The sequence below is a fragment of the Hordeum vulgare genome, chromosome 6H (assembly GCF_904849725.1).
Source record: "Hordeum vulgare subsp. vulgare chromosome 6H, MorexV3_pseudomolecules_assembly, whole genome shotgun sequence".
NCBI classification, from domain to species: Eukaryota; Viridiplantae; Streptophyta; class Magnoliopsida; order Poales; family Poaceae; genus Hordeum; species Hordeum vulgare.
In genome coordinates, this window is record NC_058523.1 from 127,577,899 (window position 1) to 127,601,986 (window position 24,088).

At 43.6% G+C, this 24,088-nt stretch overlaps 2 protein-coding genes across 3 annotated transcripts; one reads left to right on the top strand and one right to left on the bottom strand.

The window, feature by feature from the left end:
* The first annotated feature begins 8,500 nt into the window (after positions 1-8,500).
* LOC123401715 (putative clathrin assembly protein At5g57200) lies at positions 8,501-12,082 on the top strand. 2 transcript variants are annotated; one of them, XM_045095569.1, is made up of 15 exons: positions 8,501-8,608; positions 8,750-8,819; positions 8,968-9,065; positions 9,207-9,345; positions 9,522-9,649; positions 9,745-9,837; positions 9,913-9,963; positions 10,068-10,133; positions 10,235-10,300; positions 10,380-10,460; positions 10,565-10,636; positions 10,722-10,898; positions 10,993-11,071; positions 11,250-11,368; positions 11,494-12,082. In XM_045095569.1, exons 1-15 carry the CDS (start codon positions 8,528-8,530, stop codon positions 11,929-11,931), a joined length of 1,758 nt encoding a protein of 585 aa, XP_044951504.1. In that variant the 5' UTR covers positions 8,501-8,527; the 3' UTR covers positions 11,932-12,082. The 2 variants fall into 2 exon arrangements, with proteins under 2 accessions (XP_044951504.1, XP_044951505.1); XM_045095570.1 differs by having other exon boundaries at positions 10,725-10,898.
* A 209-nt stretch (positions 12,083-12,291) lies between these two features.
* On the bottom strand, positions 12,292-19,293 carry LOC123401717 (glycosyltransferase BC10-like). The gene is made up of 11 exons (XM_045095571.1): positions 19,080-19,293; positions 17,938-18,450; positions 17,727-17,825; positions 16,009-16,109; positions 15,858-15,929; positions 15,350-15,440; positions 14,273-14,353; positions 13,694-13,750; positions 13,489-13,611; positions 13,354-13,392; positions 12,292-12,824 (listed from the first exon to the last, which is right to left on the bottom strand). Exons 2-11 carry the CDS (start codon positions 18,316-18,318, stop codon positions 12,696-12,698), a joined length of 1,173 nt encoding a protein of 390 aa, XP_044951506.1. The 5' UTR covers positions 18,319-18,450; positions 19,080-19,293; the 3' UTR covers positions 12,292-12,695.
* Between the last annotated feature and the right edge of the window lie 4,795 nt (positions 19,294-24,088).

Consider the following 24,088-nt stretch of genomic DNA (forward strand, 5'->3'; position numbering starts at 1 on the left):
CTTTGGTAGAACTACTTGATGGTCCTAGGACTATTGAGTAAAATGGATCATTAAAAGAAGACAGACGATGATGGTGATAAGTCACTATTAAGAAAAGCTCGACTTGTCGCAAAGATGTTTTCGACAAGATCAAACAGTTGACTATGATGAGACTTTCTCACTCGTAGCGATGCTAAAGGTCTGTTGGAATTATGTTAGTAGTTGCTGCATTATTTATGGAATATTGCACGTAGGATGTGAAAACATTGTTTCCTCGACGGTTTCCTTGAGCAAACATTGTATGAGATACAACCATGAGGTTTTGTCGATCCTAAGGATACTAACAAGTATGCAAACTCCAGCGATCCTTCAATGGACTGGTGCAAGCATCTCGGAGTTGGAATAAGCACTTTGATGAGATGATCAAAGATTTTGGGTGTGTACAAGGTTTATGAGAAACTTGTATTTCCAAAGAAGTGAGTGGGAGCACTATAGAATTTCTGATAAGTATATGTGGTTGACATATTTTGGATCATAAGTAATGTAGAATTTCTGTAAAGCATACAAGGTTGTTTGAAAGGAGTTTTCAAAGGAATACCTGGATTGCGCTACTTGAACGTTGAGCATCAAAGATCTATGGAGATAGATCAAAAGCGCTTAATGAAAGTTTCAATAAGATGCATGCCTTGACAAGTTTTGAAAGAGTTAAAATAAGATCAGCAAAGAAGGAGTTCTTGGTTGCATTGTAAGGTGTGAATTTGAGTAAGACTCAAAACCCGACCACGGCAGAATAAAGAGAATAGACGAAGGTCGTCTTCTATGCCTTAGCCGTAGAATCTAAAGTATGTCATGCTGTGTACTGCACCTGATGTGTGCCTTGACTCAAAGTGTGTTGAGAGGTACAGAGAGTGATCCATGATTGAATCACTAGCAGCGGTCAAAATTTATCCTTAGTAACTAATGGACTAAGGAATTTTTTCTCGATTATGGAGGTGGTTAAAGAGTTCGTCGTAAAGGGTTACGTCGATGCAAGCTTTGACACTAATCCGAATAACTATGAGTAGTGAAACGGATTCGTATAGTAGAGTAGATATTTGGAGCATTTCCGAATAGCACGTAGTAGCAGCATCTATAAGATGACATAAAGATTTGTAAAGAACGCACGAATCTGAAAGTTTCAGAACCGTTGACTAAAACCTCTCTCACGAGCAAGACGTGATCAGACCCCATAACTATATGGGTGTTGGATTCATTGGAATCACATGGTGATGTGAACTAGATTATTGACTCTAGTGCAAGTGGGAGACTGTTGGAAATATGCCCTAGAGGCAATAATAAATTAGTTATTATTATATTTCTTAGTTCATGATAATCGTTTATTATCCATGCTATAATTGTATTGATTGGAAACACAATACTTGTGTGGATACATAGACAAAACACTATCCCTAGTAAGCCTCTAGTTGACTAGCTCGTTGATCAAAGATGGTCAAGGTTTCCTGGCCATAGGCAAGTGTTGTCACTTGATAACGGGATCACATCATTAGGAGAATCATGTGATGGACTAGACCCAAACTAATAGACGTAGCATGTTGATCGTGTCATTTTGTTGCTATTGTTTTATGCATGTCAAGTATTTATTCCTATGACCATGAGATCATATAACTCACTGACACCGGAGGAATGCTTTGTGTGTATCAAACGTCGCAACGCAACTGGGTGACTATAAAGATGCTCTACAGGTATCTCCGAAGGTGTTCGTTGAGTTAGTATGGATCAAGACTGGGATTTGTCACTCCGTGTGACGGAGAGGTATCTCGGGGCCCACTCGGTAATGCAACATCACACACAAGCCTTGCAAGCAATGTGACTTAGTGTAAATTGCGGGATCTTGTATTACGGAACGAGTAAAGAGACTTGCCGGTAAACGAGATTGAAATAGGTATACGGATACTGACGATCGAATCTCGGGCAAGTAACATACCGAAGGACAAAGGGAATGACATACGGGATTATATGAATCCTTGGCACTGAGGTTCAAACGATAAGATCTTCGTAGAATATTTAGGATCCAATATGGGCATCCAGGTCCTGCTATTGGATATTTACCAAGGAGTCTCTCGGGTCATGTCTACATAGTTCTCGAACCCGCAGGGTCTGCACACTTAAGGTTCGACGTTGTTTTATGCGTATTTGAGTTATATGGTTGGTTACCGAATGTTGTTCGGAGTCCCGGATGAGATCACGTACGTCGCGAGGGTTTCCGGAATGGTCCGGAGACGAAGATTGATATATAGGATGACCTCATTTGATTACCGGAAGGTTTTCGGAGTTACCGGGAATGTACCGGGAATGACGAATGGGTTCCGGGAGTTCACGGGGGGGGGGGGGGGGGGCAACCCACCCCGGGGAAGCCCGTAGGCCATAAGGGTGGCGCACCAGCCCTTAGTGGGCTGGTGGGACAGCCCAAAAGGGCCCTATGCGCCATAGAGATAAAAATCAAAGAGAAAGAAAAAAAAAGGGAGGTGGGAAGGAAGGGAAGGACTCCCACCCACCAAACCAAGTCCAACTCGGTTTGGGGGGGAGCCTTCCCCCTTGGCTCGGCCGACCCCCTTGGGGCTCCTTGAGCCCCAAGGCAAGGTACCCTCCCTCCCACCTATATATACGGGGGTTTTAGGGCTGATTTGAGACGACTTTCCCACGGCAGCCCGACCACATACCTCCACGGTTTTTCCTCTAGATCGCGTTTCTGCGGAGCTCGGGCGGAGCCCTGCTGATACAAGGTCATCACCAACCTCCGGAGCGCCGTCACGCTGTCGGAGAACTCTTCTACCTCTCCGTCTCTCTTGCTGGATCAAGAAGGCCGAGATCATCGTCGAGCTGTACGTGTGCTGAACGCGGAGGTGCCGTCCGTTCGGTACTAGATCGTGGGACTGATCGCGGGATTGTTCGCGGGGAGGATCGAGGGACGTGAGGACGTTCCACTACATCAACCGCGTTCACTAACGCTTCTGCTGTACGATCTACAAGGGTACGTAGATCATACATCCCCTCTCGTAGATGGACATCACCATGATAGGTCTTCGTGCGCGTAGGAAAATTTTTGTTTCCCATGCGACGTTCCCCAACAAAAAGAAGGGGAGATATAGGGTCCCCTTGTTTGAGGCCTTTGCCACCAACAAAATAGGGTCCAATCACATCATTAATGCGGACAGAATCACACTTTTGATCGAGGAAATCCACCTCGAACCAAACCCCCTAGATTTTAGCATTTCAAAAAGAAACTCCCAGCCTACTCTATCATACGCGTTTTCATAATCTAGTTTGAGCACAAGCCCTTGAGTTTTGGAACGCTTAATTTCGTGAATCACTTCATGGGCTAACGCCACACTCTCAAGAACAAATATCCCTTTGATAAAAGAGTTTGATTAGAGGAGATCAATCTATCCCCAATAGGAGATAACCTGGTAGTCATTGCTTTAGTCAGAATCTTAATTGCGCAGTTCCCAAGACTAATAGGTCTAAATTTCTTCATATCCTTGGTATCTAGCTCTTTAGGAATTAACACACTTACGACAAAGTTCAACTTATAAAAGTCAAGTTTTCCCTCTTCAAAATCTCTTACCAAGGCCATGAAATCATTTTTAATCAGCTCCCAGAAAGACTGGTAGAACAGAAACGAAAGACCATCAGGGCCTGGTGCACCATGTGCATAGGAACTGAAAATTGCACCTTTAATTTCCTCCTTAGAATCTTTTTTATAAGGATTCGTTTTCCTCGGGAGTCACTAATTCATCCTCCTTTCAAAAGGAAGGGCCCAGACTTATATTATGCCTCTGTTCATAACCAAAGAGCTTTTATAGAAAGACGTGGCAACCTCCAACATCTCTTTGGTGGAATGAACTAGGCCATCGTCACCGTTCAACTCATATAAATGGTTTTTCCTATGACGATGGTTAGCTAGGGCATGAAAGTATTTAGTGTTTTTGTCACCATGTTTGATCCCCCTATCTCTGGATCGCTGCCACAAGGCAGTTTCTTCTTTTTTCCAAATCTCATCTAATTCTTTCTTAATCTCCTCCATCCAATTCCTATCAGCGTCATCTAACCTGTTAGACTCCGAGAAGACATAAAGGATGTCAAATTCTTGGAGAAGATTTTTTTTCTTCTTCTTCAAAGCAGCTTCTAAATTGATAGTCCAACCCTTAATCTTCTTCCGCAAAATTCTAGTTTTTTTCAACCAGCTATCAATTGCCACATCTAGACAGGAGGTATTTGTCCATGTTCTATGAACTAAATCTTTGAAGTCAGGTTAGTCCAGTCACCATTTCTCAAATCAAAACGGTTTAGGGGAGGTAACCCTCCTAGCTTTAGTATCTAAAAGGAGAGGGGTATGATCGCTCCCAACACGTGGGAGAGCAGACAGGACAGATAAAGGAAAGCGAGCATCCCAGGATGTGGATACAAACACACGATCAATCATCGCAAAAATAGGATCATCCTGGTCGTTACTCCAAGTATAGCTCCTATCAGCGATTTTAATTTCCATGAGGCCCCATTTATTGATCCAATCATTGAACAAATAATAGAACTGGTTATTAATCAACCCATTGTTCTTGTCAGTAACAGACCTAACTAGGTTAAAGTCTCCACCAAGGAGTACGGGATAGGACACCTGATGCATGACATCATGCAACTCAACAATGAATTCAACTTTGTGCTCTTTGTATGCACTACCATATATCGTGATAAAATGCCATAAGAAACCATCGTCTTTATTCTTAACAGTAACTATCATGCAAAAATATATATTAATAAAGCCAATGATTTCAAAGACATCGTTTCTAAGGCCCACAAGGATCCCACCAGCAGTGTTAACGGTAGGTAGAATGTGCCAAGAAAAGTCAATGCCATTAGCAATGGATTTCAAAATGTGGTTATCAATATTCTCTCTTTTAGTTTCAAAGAAACCAACAAAGTCAATTCTGTGACTACTAATAAAGTCCCCTAGGCACTGTAATTTCCCTTGTTGGCCTATAAACCCCTAATATTCCAGAAAGCTCCTATCATGGAATTTTGAAAGGATGGGATAAGCCACAAGGCTTACTTTTTGTAAGAAGGGTTGGACTATCCAATACTAAAACAGCAGTGCCCACTGTTCAAGAACTTGGAATAGTGTCACCACGCGAGCATTGGTTGTGAATATTCACATCTAGATTATCAGGGAGAACAATCTCCGGGTTAAGATCAGCAAATTGAAGGCATTTTAATTTCTCATCATCAATCATGTCATCAATGATATCATATTGTTCAGGTTCATCATTACCAATGTGTATATCTATTTTCCTAGCTTGGTCCGCAAGAATATGATTATCAAGGCATAAAAAAGAATTACCTTTGAACGACTTGGGAATCTCTAGGTTTTTCTTCTGCTGATATGCTTTGGCTTTATCCATAATGTTGACATCCCCGTGCCCCCTTGTGTTTGTCCTGATGGACAGCATATTTTCAAGAGGGGTCATACATATTTTAACGTGGGTCGCAACAACATTTTCTTAGGAGCGGCCGCAACTGCATGTTTTAAGAGAGGGTCATAATTGCATGTTTTTAAGACGGAGTTGCAACTACATATTTTTAAGAGGGGTCGCAACCACATTTTCTCAAGAAGGGTCATAAGTACATGTTTTTTAAGAGGGGTCGCAACTGCATTTTCTCAAGGAGGGTCATAACTACATGTTTTTAAGGCGAGGTGGCCCTGTTTGGAACCATAATAGATTATGATAATCTGGATTATGAAGATAGATTATATAATCTGGTTTATAAAAATAATCTAGGTGGACATGTTTGGAGGCAGGATTATATAAACTATAATCCAGGTTTAACATTGCATAATGACCTGTCTGCCCTTTGTTTTTTTTTGAAAAAGGAGGATGGCGGTGGTAGGAATGTAATTACCTCCAACTTTATAAGGATAATGGGTCATTAGCAATTCATAATCTGATTTTAGCTCGTATAGAGTAGATTATGAGTTTTTTATAATCTATCCGTCTAGTTTTTATAATCTATACCATAAGTTGTCCTGTTTGGAGACATAATAGATTATAAAAACTGAATTATATAATCTGGGTGATTCCAAACAGGGCGCAACCGCATGTTTTCAAGGAGGGTCGTAACTGCGTGTTTTTAAGATGGGGTCGTAACTGCGTATTTTTTAAGATGTGTCGCAACTGCATCTTTTCAACGAGGGTTGTAACTACATGTTTTTAAGATAGATCGTAATTACATGTTTTTTAAGAGGATACACAACTGCATATTTTTCAAGATGGGCTGCAACTGCATGTTTTAAGGCTAAGTCACAACTGCATTTTTTAAGGGGGTTGCAACTGTATTTTTTCAAGAGGAGACATAATGCATTTGAAGACGTGTCAAAATTGCATGTGTTTTAAGGTTGATCGCAACTGCATGTTTTGAAAACGAGTCACAACTGCATGTTTTAAGGCTAGGTCACATCTGCATTTTTTAAGAGGGGTTGCAACTGCATTTTTTCAAGAGGAGACATAATGCATTTGAAAGCGTGTTAAAACTGCATGTTTTTAAGGTTGGTCGCAACTGCATGTTTTGAAAACGGGTCACAAGTGCATGTTTCAATCGCGATTGCATGTTTTCAAGACGGGATTACAAATGCATGTGTTTCAAGAGAGGTTGCAACGGTAAGTTTTTAAATAGGGTCACCATACATGTTTTTAAGCCATCTCATAACTGCATGTATTTCAAGGGGGGGTTGCAACTGCATGCTTTCAAGAGGGGGCGCAACTGCATTGTTTCAATATTTTTATTTTCATTTCTCTATTTCCATTCTTGTTTTATTTTGGAAAAGAATCATGATTTTTTTTAAAAGAGCGTTTGCATATTTTGAGAACTTGTGATTTTTCACCAAATTCACGATTTTTAAAATTTCATGATATTTTTTAACATTTATAGTTTTAAAGTTCACCAACAATTTTTTTAAATCATCTTTTAAATTCACAAAGAATTTTCATATTTGATGAACATTTTTTGAATACATGAACATTTTTAAATCGGTAAACAGTTTTCGAAATAGGAAATGACATGGTTTATGGGGAAATGGAGCAACACGAAATTCACATAGCTCTATTATTATACTCACGGCACCATTGTTGCCAACGTATTATAGCGTAATGAAACAAACGGAAATTAACATAAAGTCACTGCTAATTAGTTTGTGGTGTTAATTGTTTCTAAAACATTTTTTTCACAAGTTTCCACCTAGCTTCCTCGTTGCTCCAAACAACTACTCCCTTCATACTTAAATATAAGTCTTTTAATAAGCTTCACTAGCAGACTACATATAAATGTATATAGACTTACTTTAGGATATAGATTTACTTATTTTGCTCCGTATGTAATCCTTAGTGAAATAGTAGTTAGGAACATAGGAAAAAGTAGTTATGTTCTTATTACGCGTCACAATAAAAGCTAGTAGGCCAGCCTACTCAAGCCTCTTACGGCACAACACAAAATGGTACTAGGCTAAAAAAGGACAAGAAAACGGATTAGGCCGACACAAAAGGAAAAAAATAATCAAGGTTACAACAAAGATGACGCTGAGGTGAATGAAACATAGTTATGTCTCAGCTAGATGAGTTCTAGCTAATCCCTAAGAAAAAAGGGATGAAGGAGATAAAGCTTTTGGGCCTGCATTGGACGCCCGTGAGGGAGATGGTCGGCCGATCACTCGGCCATTCATCCGTCCAAGCATTACCAAGCAAGAAGCATAGATTTATACTCCCTCCGTTCTTAAATATAAAGTGGATTATTTTTTCAAAAAATCGAACTTCTCTAATTTTGATCAAGTTTGTAGACAAAAGTATTAATGTCTAGAATACCAAATCATAATTACTAGATTCATTATGAAATACATTTTTAGATATTACATATTTAATATCACAAATCATTATATATTTTGCTATTAAGTTGATCAAACATAGAAAATGTTTGACTTTTAAAAAAACTAATACGTTTTATATTTAGGAGCGAAAGGAGTACTCGAGGGTCGAGACAATCAAACACCTCCTTAAACATATGTGTCAGTCATCTGATAGCGTTCAAATCTGTTTTCTTCAAGAATTATCTGAACAGTGTAGAAAAACAAAGGTACAGAAATTAAGGGGCGGTCGCTACCGCGAAAAGAGCGCGCTTCTTTTGTTCGTCGTCCTCCCCGCGCGTTCTGGGCAGAGCTCCACAGCAGCAACACCACCCAAGACTCTCACTCCAACTCTCTCAAACACACACCGTTCTCAAGTTCGTGGCCGCGTAGGAGTAGCGACGAACGGACGCCAGCAGGCGGGCGCCTGATCGCCCGCTCCGGCACCGATGGAGCCACCAAAATTAGCGCGAGGCGTGAACGAGAGGCAGCCGAGGAGGGCCCGGGGGGCCATTCCCACCCTCCGGTTGGGGGCAGAGGGAGGCAGCGAGCAGGAGAGGGAGGGAGCCACGGCGCGGGGGTGATCGGGCGGGGGGGAGCCTGATGGGGTCGTGGCGCAAGGCCTACGGCGCCCTCAAGGACTCCACCAGGGTCGGCCTCGCCAAGGTCCACAGCGACTTCAAGGTGATCGATCCACCAACGCATTACGCTTACGCATGCATGCATGCATGGGTGATCGAATTTCTCCTTTCAATCAATCGCCAACGAACCGCATGCGACGCGAAATTACAATCTTGCTTGGTTGGGTCGGGGTGGGTTTGGCAGGATTTGGACATCGCCATCGTCAAGGCGACCAACCATGTGGAATGCCCTCCCAAGGAGCGCCACGTCAGAAGTGAGCAATAATCAATCCGCTCTTCCGTTGCCTAGCAAATTAACGACCGTCTATCTTCTTCTTCTTCTTTTTATTTTTCCTAGCTCGTCAGGTTCATCTTATAATTGTTGCAAATTAAGCTTGTGATTTTCGTCTCGCATTGTTGCAGAAATATTCGTGGCAACCTCGGTGACCCGCCCTCGCGCCGATGTCGCCTACTGCATATACGCCTTGTCCAGAAGGCTGTCCAAGACAAAGAATTGGACAGTGGGTGCCCTTCCTCTTTGCCTCCTAGCTATCAATTTCATCATCTTCCATTCTCATGGTCTAGGTTATTAGAGAGCCATGTTTCTATCCTTCTTTTTAGCAAATTAACTACTCCATTGTCCATGCCATCTTATTGTATAGGTTGCTTTGAAGACGTTGATAGTGATACACAGGCTTCTGCGAGAAGGCGATCCCACTTTCAAGGAGGAGTTCCTGGCCCACACATACACAAGAAACCTTTTGCACATGGCGAGTTTCAAGGATGACTCGAGCCCATTAGGTTGGTATAACTTGCAATGCATCCTTCTTTTCCTCCCAAGAACATGGAAAAAGATATGCAACATCCTTGCATGTTGCATCAAAGGAGGCCAGATACCCCAAGGCAATGGCAGTTCCCGATTCTTGATCGGCAGAAATGGCACCTCCATCGATTCACCTTGTTCTTGATCTTGGCAGCTTGGGATTGCTCCGCGTGGGTTCGCACCTACGCGCTTTTCCTGGAGGAACGGGTCGAGTGCTATAGGAATATAAAATACGACATCGAAACCGAGCGTTTGATGAGATCTCCCCAATGTTCCACCAAGGTAGGGATTGTGTCTTTTCAGCAATTGTGGCCATAAAATTTTGTTCGTTTGCCTTGTGCGCATGCATGGAAAGGTTGTGATCCTGAGAAATGCAGCCACATAGTAGAACCAGGACGCTGCCTTGCTTTGATCTTATGGAGCATTTGCCTTCATTGCAACAGCTGCTCTTCAGGCTTATGGGCTGCCAGGTCTGATTACTGCCCTCTTGCGCTACTAGCTCCAAGAACTGTTTACTTGCTGAATTCATGTTTTCAACTTTGCAGCCTGAAGGTTTAGCATGCTCAAATTTCCTTATTCAATATGCATTAGCCTTGGTAACCCACAAACCTTCTTTGATACTTCAAAGGTTACTATTTCCATTTTGCGAGATATTATTTGACCTAGGATATCATATGGTGGTGTGTTGCATATGCGTTAGGCTTTGAAGGAGAGCTTCAAAATATATTGCGCAATTAATGATGGAATCATCAACCTTGTTGATATGGTAAAGTGATTTTTCATGACATTGGCATACATGACTTATAGCATTTGTTAATATCTCTGAAGTATAACCATAGATTTCCGGATCCCATTGGTATGATCCAGTTCTTCGAGATGCCGAGGTATGATACTATCAAGGCTCTTGCAATCTATAAAAGAGCTAGCATGCAGGTCTGTCATCTTCTTTATGCCAAAATTGTACCCTGTTATCTCTTTGTATTCTAGCTTAGAATTTTTGTCTAATCCACAGGCAGAAAACCTTGCTGATTTTTACGAATTCTGCAAGGATCTTGAGCTTGCCAGGACATTCCAGTTTCCTACTCTCAGACAGGTTGGTTCCTCAGCATCCTGCAAAAATGGAGGGGTTAATGACTAACTTCTTCATCTCATGAGCATGGTGTTCTAATGTGCTTTTCATCGTGCAATGCTCTACAGCCACCCCCATCATTTCTTGCAGCCATGGAGGAGTACATCAGAGAAACGCCACGTCCCACAATCAGGAGAGTGGTGAGTGCAGTCATGTTCCACAAATAAGCGCAAGTGCCACAGCAGTTCTGTTGTAACATTCTGTTAACTCTTCCTGTTGCCAAAGCAGGACAGTCAGGAGAGGAAGCTACTAAGGTACAGCCAGGAAGCTCCAACGGAACCCGAAAAGCCGGTGGAAGAGGAGAAAGAAGAGCCTCCAGAGCCTGAACAAGAGCCAGTGCCTGAGCCTACGCCTGAGCCTGAACAACAACTGCTGGCAATGGAAACCACTGGAGATTTACTCGTATTTCTCTCCATAAGCTTTTATTTCTGGCCCATTTCCGTTCATTTCCTCTGAATCTTAATACTGTCCTTTCCTGCTTGCATGCTTTAAGCAGAACCTGGATGAGGAGGTGAATCTGTTTGTCGCAGATCTCTATGAACAAAACGTGCTTGCACTCGCTATTGTTGGACCAGGTACAGAAGAAGATCACCACATATCCCTCTGCTGTCAAACTCTCTAAAATAGCATCATAATTTACAAACATGGTTGCCGAAACATTGATCATCTAATGTCCAGTTAACTTACCTGCATTGTTGCTCGCAAACGTTTTTCTAGAAAGGGTGTCATCAGATGTTTGGTCACTGCTTGTAGGAGATGGAAGCAAGGCATCAACTTGTCAAGACTTGTTTTCTGGCAGCGCATCTGGGTGGGAGCTGGCCCTCGTCACTGCTCCAAGCAGCTACACCAGCCAACCAATTGAGACCAAATTGGTCAGCATAATACCGTTGCTAGTTTCTGTTAGCTCAATTAATAGTCAGAACTCAGAAGACATTGCCCATGGCTGTAAAATTGAAACTGATCAGAATCACCTGCACATTTTCCATCTGAATAACAGGCTGGGGGCTTTGACAAGTTGCTGCTCGACAGCCTCTACGAAGACGGGGCAAGAAGGCAGCAGATCGCCAGCGTGACCTACAACAGCAACCTTGGACAAACCAACCCGTTCGAAACGAACGACCCTTTCACCATGTCCAACAGCTTTGCGCCGCCTTCCAACGTCCAGCTGGCAATGGTGACCCAGCAGCAGCAATTCGTCCAGGCTCAACAACATCAGCAGCAATACTACTACCAGCCTCAGCTGCAATATTACCAACCCCAGCTGCAGCAGCAGCAGCAGTATTTCCAGGCTCAGCAGCAACAACACAAGTGTTTCCAGCAGCAGCCTCAGTATTCTGTGCATCCGGCCGGAACTTACAATCCGTTTGGTGACCCTTTCACTGACATTGTAACACTGGCTGCTCCTCCAAAACAAGGCAATTTAAGTTTGATCTAAATTGCCCGGCCCTGTTTCTGATCTCAGTCAATACAGATGGGTACTCCCATTCTCAGTAGAGCAACCAGTACAAATTGAATGCTTCTGTTGGGTTAAGATGATGTACAGTTGTACACAATATCAACATTTGGAGCAAACATGACAAGTACAACTGCGTTTGTTTATACTAACAACTTTGAATATTTATGGAGGAACAAATAGTTCACTGAATAATGAAAATTTGCTATAATACAGGTAAGAAATTGCACAAATGGCAAAGTAACTAAGGCTAGACTACTGTACATGTATATCATTAAAACAACACTCACCCAGCAGAGTAAAAAGATCAGAATATAAACATGTCGGCAAAACTGAGCAAGCTAAACTATAAGGTTGCTCTCATTTCATAATCTGTACCCAAAAAGGATGGGCATAGTAACAGCTGAAATTGACAAAAAACCTGTTCCTCAAGGGATGGGAGCTAGGAAACTAGAAACAAAAAAAATTAGAAATACAAGAATGAGAGAAAAGGTGAAATGGACAGCTAACAGAAACATGCACAAGGCACAGTGGATTACAATGAGGGCAGTGTCCATATACTAAATAGATATCACATCAGCCCCTACCTAGGGTCCCAGAATGACAGGGCGTCACTATTGTTATAGCAACGACACATGTCTCTGGCCCTGGATCTCTGTTAAGAAGCTAAGTATCAATTGCAAAATTTACATAAAAGAAAAAATCCTAGGGAAATCCTAGGCCAATGGCAAAGAATTGTCTAGAATTCAAGCAGATGTGTAACTGGGAAATAGCTTCAGTAGATTGTTGACAGCATCTGGGTAAAATTTTCTGGCAAAAAGGAAGCACGGTCTCTTTCTTCCGTTCAATATACATGGGGTCGATGTCACAGTTCTCTGCAATATAGATAAAGAAACATGTCAAATCATTCCATGTCAATGCTACAACACAGCTATTTGTAACTTAAAATTTTGCTGAACTATTGGACTGGAAATTCTTCAAAATGACTGCTGATGACACGACCCAATATCTTAATGTCCATTGGATGGCGGTCTGGTAACAGGATTAGAGAGGCATAAGGGAAACATGTGATCTTATTACCAACTGGTTGTGCTAGTATTTTGTACTCTTGTATGACTTGTTTGGATGCTGAAACTATGCAATAATAGATGGCTGTGTGCATCAACCAATGCAGAGGCCAGGGGTTTTCCCTCCTTTTCAAAAAAAATAATATATCCATAAATAGTAATCACGTGCAAGGTATAGATTCCTAGTACATGAATGCAAAAATGCAAAACGAAAAATATCTTCAGGCATTCACATGCAAGTACTAGATCACAATAAATCAACTAACAATCACTAAGTCCTAGTAACAGAAAAATCAGATATTGTGCTTGAGCGATAAAGAGGAATTGTTATGCTTACAGTCTCATCACTTGCAATGTGCACAATCTCATTGAAATACTGCAGAAGATTTAAGTAAATGAGTCAGTGTATAACATACATATCATGTTAATTGGCAAAATTGTGTTTCTCATTTTGCAAGATAAAAGAATATACCGTTATGTTTCTTAAGAGTTCATAGGTAATATCAGCAGCTCTATAGGACCTCGGATGCCATTTTCCCTCAGACCAGTCAACATGTGTCACTGAATAATTAGTGATCCCACCAGGATCTACTATCTGAACATTAATGTGGAAGTAAATAAGAAAAGCAAATGGAGAACAGAAGGCTAGATATCGGTTCAAAAGATTTATTACTGACTTTGAACAAGGTTGGCAAATAGTGCTCATCAGCGATACAATTCCGTCCCACTGTTGGCTGCAAAACACAAAGCAAAAACATTGCTTATCTAAAACCAGCTTCCAAAGAACATGCAAGGTGAAACACAAAGCATAGGCTCTGAAAACAGCATGAGAACTATCATGGCACCATGTGATGTGGCTATTTGAGCCTGATTTTATAGCCTGAAATAGAAGGAACCTGTCAGCATGTGATGTCGCTATTTGAGCCTGATTTTATACAGTGCTACACTCTGCTGAAATAGGAGGCACCTGTCTGAAGATCTGTGAGTATTCGTTTGTAGCACTATTCCCCAAGATTCCATGTGGTTTTTCTATTTAGCAATCGAAATAGGTGGTACTGCGGCAGAAGCCTTCTCCCAATTTCAGATCATTTTCAGTTATACATCTTGAGGTTTAGACCCAAACTAACACCTTAGCATTATTATCAAATGTTATTCTACAAAACCTACTTATGTTCTCATAGAAAAAGAGCTAGCAGTTATCACTGTATGCATGCAACATGCAATGACATAACTGACACCAAAGGAGGGGAACGTACCTTGCAATATAGCTTAAATTTACGGTAGTAGAGGTTGTCTGCCATAATCAGTATGGCATGTCTTCTTGTTATAGCAAACCACTACATGAAGCACAAAATTACTCAGTAAAGCATGAAGAAATTCAAGTGATTACATATCTGTGATAGGAAGGATAAGGTGCAGTCTGTGCCTTTATCTCCAAGTCACCTTGATACTCAAGTTAGGATAGTATCAATCTGTTTAGTGTTTTTTTTAAAGTTTGTTAGTGCTTAACTTCTTCAGATTAGGCTCAAGCTTTTTCTTTCCCAATTCCTCTATATAAAGAAAGGCTGGCTATGTGATCCTGGTCAAGCTACCAGTGAACTAACGAAGAGATTAGTATCCAAGCCCTAAGACACCGCTGCACCTACCCAAGGTTTTCGAGTCGCGACTCATGCGAGTCGCTCAGGGGTAGCGACTCGGAAAGAGTCGAGCCTGCGACTAGTCACGACTCGCTTTTCAAGTCGACACTAAGTCGAGTCGACCTTTGTGTTGCGACTCATCGACTAGTCGACAACTAGTCGAGCGACTCGAAATCCATGCACCTACCGACATGCCATTGCGGCACTTGTGAAGGTGAAGGTTGTACCCCCTCGACTTGAAACCCACCAGGCCACCATGACTAAATCTAGCACATGAGACCAACTTCCTCTGCAAGTCCAATAATACCCTCAGCTATAAAACAACTAAGTGTTACAATCTCTTACCTCTCAACTGGTCAAAACAACCCCCTCTCCCTAAAACATTATAGTTTTGGTTGATGTGACACTTGTTTACATGTTTCTATGACAGTGATGTGGGCATTGATACAAACGCCCTCGCCATCATTTTCTCCGTACTTAGGATTCCACTCTATATAGAGTCGCCTGTTGGGATGCCAGATAAGCCAAGACAACTGATGTGGCTGCTAACATGTCGAAACCCACTCATGAATCTAGCCTAGGAGAAAAGACCGAAAGAGTTGAGGGTGTAAAATGAACTTGTTCCTTTGTGATACCAGATGCATGTTGTGGTACATTTTATAAGACACGGTAGTAGTAGTAAAGCAAAAGATGTACCTGTGCACCCTTCCTGAAGTCCCTGTGCTCTATTTCAGGAAACATTTCTATAGAATATCTTCCACTTCCATGAGGACCAGGATCCAGGAAACTGATAGTATGGACAAACAATCAACAGAAGGCTAAAGACATACACATATTTTACTCTGCCATACAAAGTGGGCAGCAAACATATGTCGCTATATTCTTTCAAAAAGGAAGTCACAGATAATGTATTCTAAACTATCCTTTCGGTGACGCATGTGCTGTGTGCATTCCTTTGACATAAGAAATACAAGTAAAAAGTGATAGTGAGATAAAACGTGCACACTGGAGCATCTGCCATATTCCCAACTGTTTCCATGTAAATAGGATGATAAGAAAAATTAGACGAGAGGAGTATAGGTATTGTCATCAATACATGAGTTGATATCAAATAGCACTATGTGCTCTTGAAGCTACCCTACATTTTTGTCTTTTGTGTTTTCTCTTCTTACAGGTATCCAAATATTAGTTAGATTGCTCTTACCTGTCAACGAAGCTAACATTTGTTCCCATCAGATAATTATAGATGTAATCAAATGTATGTAGTGGAATACAGCTGCCATGCAAAGAAAAAGGGTATTAACATACTGAAAGAAAATTGACTAAGGAACCCTTTTGCAAGAATTATTGAAAACCTGTCAGAAAGCAAGACGAAAAATTGATTATCAATATCTAGCAATGCATTTCCTAACAGCCTTTTCTCTGCATCAACCATTGAAACCCTGCCCCATACTACCTGCATTATAAAGAAATCACAATGTTTAGTTTTATAAAGAAAAACATGTAGCTTAAACTAATAATATGATGCGCTGTATACAGAAAAAAGACAGGGATCACAAATTGCAGTGAAATTGTAGAAGTTGGGAATAGTTCTTTTGCTGAAAAGCAATATAGTGGTATTCTTAATTAAGAGAACCAACCCCGTACAAAACACAGGAAGTTGCAGCCAGACAAAAAAAGTTCATTCCACATGCATGACTACACAAGACAGCAAGTTACAGCCAGGCAAAATTTTCATCTCGCATGCATGACTAATCCAGTTGCTTTCAGATATTCCTATGTCAACTGTAACGAGTTCTACCAACATATCATGTACTTATTGTTTCCATGCATATTGCAGTTTTCTATCTCAAATCTCAGTCAGTTAATTGCTACTCGGTGGGTCACCGAATAGCTGATAAACTGATTTACCGGCCGAATAACTGATTTATCGGCCAATTAGCTGGAAATTTCGCCTATTTATCCCTACTCAGCACCCGACCGATATGGTACCAGTTACCGATATCCTGAACACTGATCTCAATGCATTCTATCATCCAATCTTCCCCATAATCTCACAATAACATCTGTTATATTTTGGTAGACCAGCTGAATATTTGTGCTCTGCTTTCCTACGAGAAAACTATACTGATCATATTATCTCAATGCATTCTATCATCCAATGTTCCCCATAATCTCACAATAACATCTGTTATATTTTGGTAGACTAGCTGAATATTTGTGCTTTGCTACGAAAAAACTATACGGATCATGTTAAACCAATGTCAATGAACCAGCCTGCCTTACATCTCAGTTGCATTTTTTTGCTCATCGGAGTTCTGCCAAAACCGGCATCATGCATGGCCTACAGCCTCACACCTTCACAGCCACACCTAGCCGTGCTTCTTTACGACCCTTGTAGCTCAATTTTATTTTTCTAGGAAGGTGAGTTGGTTAGTTTTTCTTTTTTGTTCAAAGATTTATTTTAGCAAGGTGAAAAGGAAAGAGAGAAGGAAGGCATGGATGAACCACCACCACCTCTCCTTTACAGAAAAGGTTTTCTAATCCTGCGGAATTCCATAAGGCACACAAGACAAGGTCTCAACAGTAGAAACATCATTAATCTTTTATTATATAGAGACATAGTACGGTTTATGGTCAGATTATGAGACTTGGGCATCTTGTAATATGAGCAACAGATAGTTATCTCGGCACCCATTTTTGAATGAGCAATCAAGTTATCTTGAATTAGTGGGTTTAAAAAATCATTCAATAATGCTACATAGACAATCAGTCGCCATTGTACAGTACTCCCTTTATCCATGTACTACTACACAAATGCACCCTTATGCCCTTGTACATTTTTCCAACTGTGGTATGATCCATATTTGTTACTGTTTTTGCCAGTTTTCCATATCAATTAAGAATGCAGCAAAAACACGAGCGATGACAAGATTTTCTTCTTTCTCAACAATCACATAGTGTTAAATTATGTTGATCTTTCTTACTTATTTGAATTTCATTGCCTGTTTAAACATGTGGATAAAGATAAACAGAGAAAAGAAGCATACTAAGTGGGGGTGGAACTTTGTACCTTCTCACTGCGAATTTCTCGGTTCACAAACAAAGGACTAGAATGCACAGGCTTTTCTCGCGATGCATGGATATAGATGGAATATCGTCCCTCATGGCCCTGTATACATAAGTTCAGGCACACCATTTCTCATTTTAGATTAAGATGATGTTGCTACATACATATATAATATAAACTCTATATTCGTCTAAAAGGAATATCAGCACAGAACCTGCAAAAATTTCTCCCACAATTTCTCGAAGGGCAATGAACCAGGTGTCAAGAACATAAATGCAATCTTTGGATTCTTGGACATGGGCATAGGCATTGAAAGCATATCCCTAATAACCACAGACGAAAAAATCTCTTGATCGGTCGGCTCCCGCCGGGTCACAGCAGGGAGCCAATCCTTAAAGGGAGTACAAACACTTGAAGCAAAGAAGTAACAGGTCGAGTAGCGCCGTGGAGGATAGACATAAGCCCCGATCAACGAAACACAAACAATTGATAGTAGCACAATTATCCACATGGGCTTCTTGGCAGTGCGGTGGCGCGGATGTGGCATGGCTGTCATGTCCTTGCTGCCCCGCTGCCACACCCGCGGTACTTTCATCTCCTTGCCATTGCAGAATCAAGAGTAATATATCCGGATTATACCCTCCACATGTGCTTCAGAAGGCCAAAACTACATGCCACGTACCAAACAGGGTGTGAACAAAATTATCCCCCCAATGCTGCCACCTTTCTGCAATGCAAGGATACACAAGATTAATCCATGGACCACATTCATCTACAAGAAACAAAGCAATGGCGATCACTCAAGCCATGTGCGAGGCAAGATGCCACGCAACAACGAAATCGTCCTGAACCTGGAGTATATGTTATTCTATGAGATACCAAACCGTTTGCCACTTGTTTCGCTTGTGACTAGTTATGGCGAAGTTTGGCAAGTAGGCCCCAAATAAACATTTCGAATTAATGACTAGTAGTTATGACGATTAGAACAGCAAAGGTGGCGATCTCCCTGTCCAAATCAAATCACAGGGCATGGTCAAAATGGCCGCCGCTCTCAAAAGTCAACTCGCGGCCAAATCCCACGATCCCCACCGAGACCCGCATCGCATTCCCAATCCGAACCCGATCGCCGCCTTGGCGAAACGCGCAATCCCGCGCCAAATCACGCGCACCACGCCCGCAAATCACCTCATAAAACCAACCCGTAAACCGGAGCCCCGCGCCGAAAGCAGCACGAGCAACAGCGCCGGAACGCAGCGGCTGGCCGCGCCCGTCTCCGGGGCGCCCCGCCCGCCAATGCTATGAGACCGAGCAGGAGCGCCGGGCCGCGCTCGAGACGGTGGGAGGAGGAGGACTTACACGCAAGGCGGAGCGGGAGGAGGGAGCGTCGTGCCCAGGACCAGGAGACCGGGGCGCGTCTCGTCGCAGGTCGGGATCTGAGGCCTGGAGGCGGCGAGATCGGAGCTAGGGCTGGCGCGAGGCGGTGGACGGTGGCGGGTGGAGGGGAGGGAGACGAGGTGGTGGTGGTGATGGTGGTGGAAGTGGGCGAAGAAGGGGAGGAGGGATTTAAAACGGAAATGGATTAATTAATGGCCAAGTGGCGTTAATCATTTGTTAAGACGCCTCCCTCCCGGCTGTTTATTCGCTTCGGGTGTTACCCTTTTCCACCACCCAGCGTTATTTGTAACTCGGGAGTGAGGGAAACGGAGGGAAGATAATTAATTAAGAACATCTATTGTTTCCTAAAATTGGTGCTAGTGTAAAATGGTACTCCCTCGTCACATTTTAGAAGGCACACACGTGTATCTACGTCGTCAATTTGACTTATATAAAGTCTATTGTTTAATATAAAAATTATATCATTAGAAAATAAAACATCTAAAGTTTTTAATGATATATTTTTTATAATATATGCTTATTATTAAGTTAATCAAATTAACGACTTAGATACACGTGTTGGACTTATAAACTGAGATCAAGGGAGTACTACGAGATGCGTTAATCATTGTTGCCGGACTTACAAACTGAGATGGAAAGAGTATTAGTTATTCTAGATTTATCTAGAGATGGACGTCCGGATAGATCCATATCTAGGGAGTACTAGTATCCGTGACCATAGTTGAATACTTTGAATTTGAAATAAATATTCTCTTTGTTTTCAAATATAGATGAAGTATGAATTGAATCAAAAAGACAATTCTTTCTAAAATTGATCATGTATATATTCAAAAAAAATAGACAGTACCAAAGTAATATTAATATACCCACCATTACATATATTTTATAATGCATTTATTAAATATATTGATTCTTGAACAATCACCCCCGAAGGAGTTATCTTCACGTGAATTTCATTCAGTTTTTGCATATAGGCTTTGCGGCCTATTACAAGATGGTGTTCGAGCGAACCGGAATCGGCAAGAAAAACGAGAGAAGAGATCAAGAAGAAACACACATCGACCAACACACACAGAAGGGGGAAACAAGAGGGGTCGCTCTAAGTAGCCTAAGAGAAGACCGATGCCCGACGAGAAGAAACCACCACGGTCCATGCACCACAACTATCGAGGATAGCCAACAGAACATGACAATGGGAAACATGTCATAACTTGGAGCACCACATCGCATAATCGAACGATATCGGTCAATTAATCGAGACCAACCATGACACTGCACAGTCAGTGTAATCAAAATACAATGCCCATCCGAGACTACGTAGCGGCACTATGTATGTCGCGGGGTGCATTCGAAAGGACAAGCATGGTCAAGACGACGCCATGGCACCTATGTGACACATGAGATACACCATAAAATATCCGCACATGAAACATCTTGAACACATGTGAGAGCCACCGTCGAAGTCGAAGAGCATAACATTAGCGAGACCACATCGCCAATCCCACCTGGGTTAGGTGTATCTGAAGGGCGGGCTAGCCGCAATCACGCCATAGACCGCCCACGCCAGGCAAGGCACAAAGCTCCGACAAGGATTGGGAGCTTGAGGCAAGCAACAAGCAAGAGAGGCCACCACCATATCTGCTACGGCACGCTCCGTGTTGGGAGGCTGCCGACATCATGTCCGTCGTCTGCAAAACCAAAGAACTTCACCAGGACAGGCAAAACAATGTCTCCATTGTAGGCAGCAAGACAAAAGTGGCTCGACGTCCATGAACGATCGCCCACCATGTAGGGAGCAAATCGCAACCATGGCCGTCATCTGCGAGACGTGAAGAACGTCAACCTAGCAACAGGGTCGCTGCAGGCAAATGACTGGGTAAAAAAGGTGGCAACAACTCGTGACCATCAGAAGGATGAAGCAATCAAATTTCGTTGAAACATATGCAACCTATTTTCACCACAACGCGCATGTATCTGATAGAACCTGTGGATCTGCTAGTCTAGATAGGTCCGGTAGTAGTTGTAGGTATTACCTTGTCCTGAATTCGAGAAACTCCCACCGGCCTTCATCGGTGTGGTGGTGACGGTGGTGGTGACAGAGAAGGGTGTGGTGTCGGTGGAGCTTTCCGTGAGCACCGCGCAGCCCTAGATCGGTAGGGCGTGTAGATGGGGAAAGTGGCGACGGCGAACCTCGTATCTCGTGTCCCGGCCCACACCTCTGTTAAATATAACGCGGGTCACAGGGACCCACCAACAATAACGGGTTGGGCGTCCCCGATCAGGGCGCATATGGATCAAGGGTCCGGTGGGCCGTTGGGCCCACGTGGAGAGATCAACCTAACAGTACCATCTACCAGGGACGGAGCCAGCATTCATGCAACGTTTGTCTTGAAGGGGGCAAAATTCATATGAAGTGGAATTTTTTGACTGCAACAATCACAATCATAGTATAAAAATCAGTTTATTAGGGGGGTCCTCGTACCCCCTAAATTCGTCCCTGCCATCTACTCCTTCTGCCTCATAATATAAGATTAACAAAGGTTTTATATTATGGGATGAAGGTAGTAGTTATTAAGATTCTTTAGTGCATGGGATAGGTATACACTATGCATCTCCAACTCTATACGATGCTACTTTCTTCAGGCTCAAACTAATATGCGTGACCACGGCGCCGCACTCCAATGGCCTCAGTTTTGGATCATCGAGTTCCAGGGGAGATCTTGCCGTGGACGGTGGATCACAGCAGGGCATCATAGGAGTCATCAGGAGCATGAGAAAACAAAAGATGGATTAGGCTGTCACTATCACACAAGGCACGACAGAAACGAAAGCATCCAACCTACTACTCCATCCGTTCCTAAATATAAGTCTTTTAAGCAATTTCACTAGATGTCTATATACGAAGGAAAATGATTGAATGTACACTCTAAAGTATGTCTATATACATCCATATGTAGTCCACTAGTGAAATCTTTATAAAGACTTATATTTAAGAACGGAGGGAGTAGCTTGTAGTGGCTTTCTCATGAAAAACAAAACACGGGTAGGGACGTGGGTGCAGAGAGACAATCAAGGCGGTACTGGACAGAGAAAAACCAAATAGGACCTCACACTGTCTGTTATCGGCTGAAAAAACTATTTGCATGTTCGATTGCGATTCCTAAGGAAACCCTCTACATGGGAATTTGGGATCTAGTCAAATGACAGCCTGCTGGTCCAAATAGGGAGAGCATGTTCAGTTATTATGGGCATATATTAAGTAAATAAATGCAGTGCGTGTTGACTATATATGCAATTAAAAACACTTGTCGAACAAACAACATCCCCCCTCGTCCTCCCCGAGGGCGACTCGGACGGCGCCAAATCTTCCTGCCGCAACCCTCTCCCCCGCCGGCTTCTCCTTCCCCGCCACCGCCTAAAGCATCGCCCGGGCCAAGCCCTGTCGGATCTGGCGGCGGCGGACATCGACTCTCTGCACGACGCCACCCCTTAAGCAGAGGGCTCGGGTGTTGGACGACGGCGCGGTGCTCCCCACGCATGCATCGCTGAGCACTGGAGTGGTGGTGGACGGTTGTGGTGGTCGGCGTGAGTCGTCGCCTCGGTGCTCCTGTTGGTCCACGCGTGGGTGGTGACGGCGCTCGCGGAATGGGGTGCGGCTGCGACAACGTCAACTCGGCGGACAGGGGGCTGCAGATGCATCGACGTTGCTGCTCGATGGAGCTCAGGCGTGCTGCTGCGGGGGCCCATGTGCGTTATGTTCTGGATCTCTGGGGGTCTCCCCTGCCGGCTTCTCCTTCCCTGCCACCGTCTAAAGCATCGCCCGGGCAAAGCCCTGTCAGATTTGGCGGCGGCGGGCAGCGACTGTGTGCACGACGCCACCCCTTAAGCAGAGGGCTCGGGTGTTGGACGACGGCGCGGTGCTCCCCATGCACGCATCGCTGAGCATTGGAGTGGTGGTGGACGGCGGTCGCGGTCAGCGTGAGCCATCGCCTCGGTGCTCCTGTTGGTCCACGCGTGGGTGGTGGCGGCGCTCGCGGAATGGGGTGCGGCTGCGGCAACGTCAACATCGACGGACAGGGGGCTGCAGATGCATCGACGTTGATGCTGCTCGATGGAGCTCAGGCACGCTGCTACGGGAGCCCAGGTGCTTATGTTCTGGATCTGTGGGGGTCTCCCCCTTGATCTGGGGATCGACAGCGGGCCAAATGGCTACTTCCGGACTTCGGCCAAGGCTAATTGTGTCCATGCATCCTGAAGGCTGCCTGTGCACGACCGTTGCTGGCATTGTTGCTCGCCGACTAGGTGGGTCGGGGCTCCACGCGCAGCACCGGATCCGGTGTCTTGGGGCACCGAGATGGCTGCTGCTCAACGTGAGGTGGTGGCTCGTTGTTAGGAGCTAGGTTGTGCGCACTAGGCGGAGGGTGGTCGAGGTGGTACTCGTGGCGGACCGTCTTCTCTCGTTAGAGGCGTAGGAGCGATGCGAGGAGAAAGTCTATCTCTGACTATGGTCCGAGCCGGCAGCGACGACGTCCGTGGGCGTTGCTACCTTCTTGAGGGCGCTAACGTGGCGAGGTGCTCCTCTCCCTTGTCGTTCCCTCCTCCGGGGGACACCTCGGGTCCATGATCTTTCAGATCGACTAATGACGGTGGTCTGCATCGTTACCCTCTTGTGGGCATCATTTTTGGAGTAGGGATCTGCTGGGGGACCAGTCTTGGTTTGACGGTGGTGGTGTTGAGACCGGTTTGGGGTCGATGGTGGTTGTTCGGTGATGTTCTTTAGGGTTCGACGGCGATGCCTTTCGCATCGTGGGACGGTCATCTATTACCCCCTCGTGAAGGGTCTCACGCTTGTTGTTGGCTAGCTAAAGACACTTGATACGTACATTTTCATCATGCTTTCATGTTGATATTTATCGCTTTATGGGCTGTTATATTACCTTGTGGTACCATATTTATGCCTTCTCTCTCTT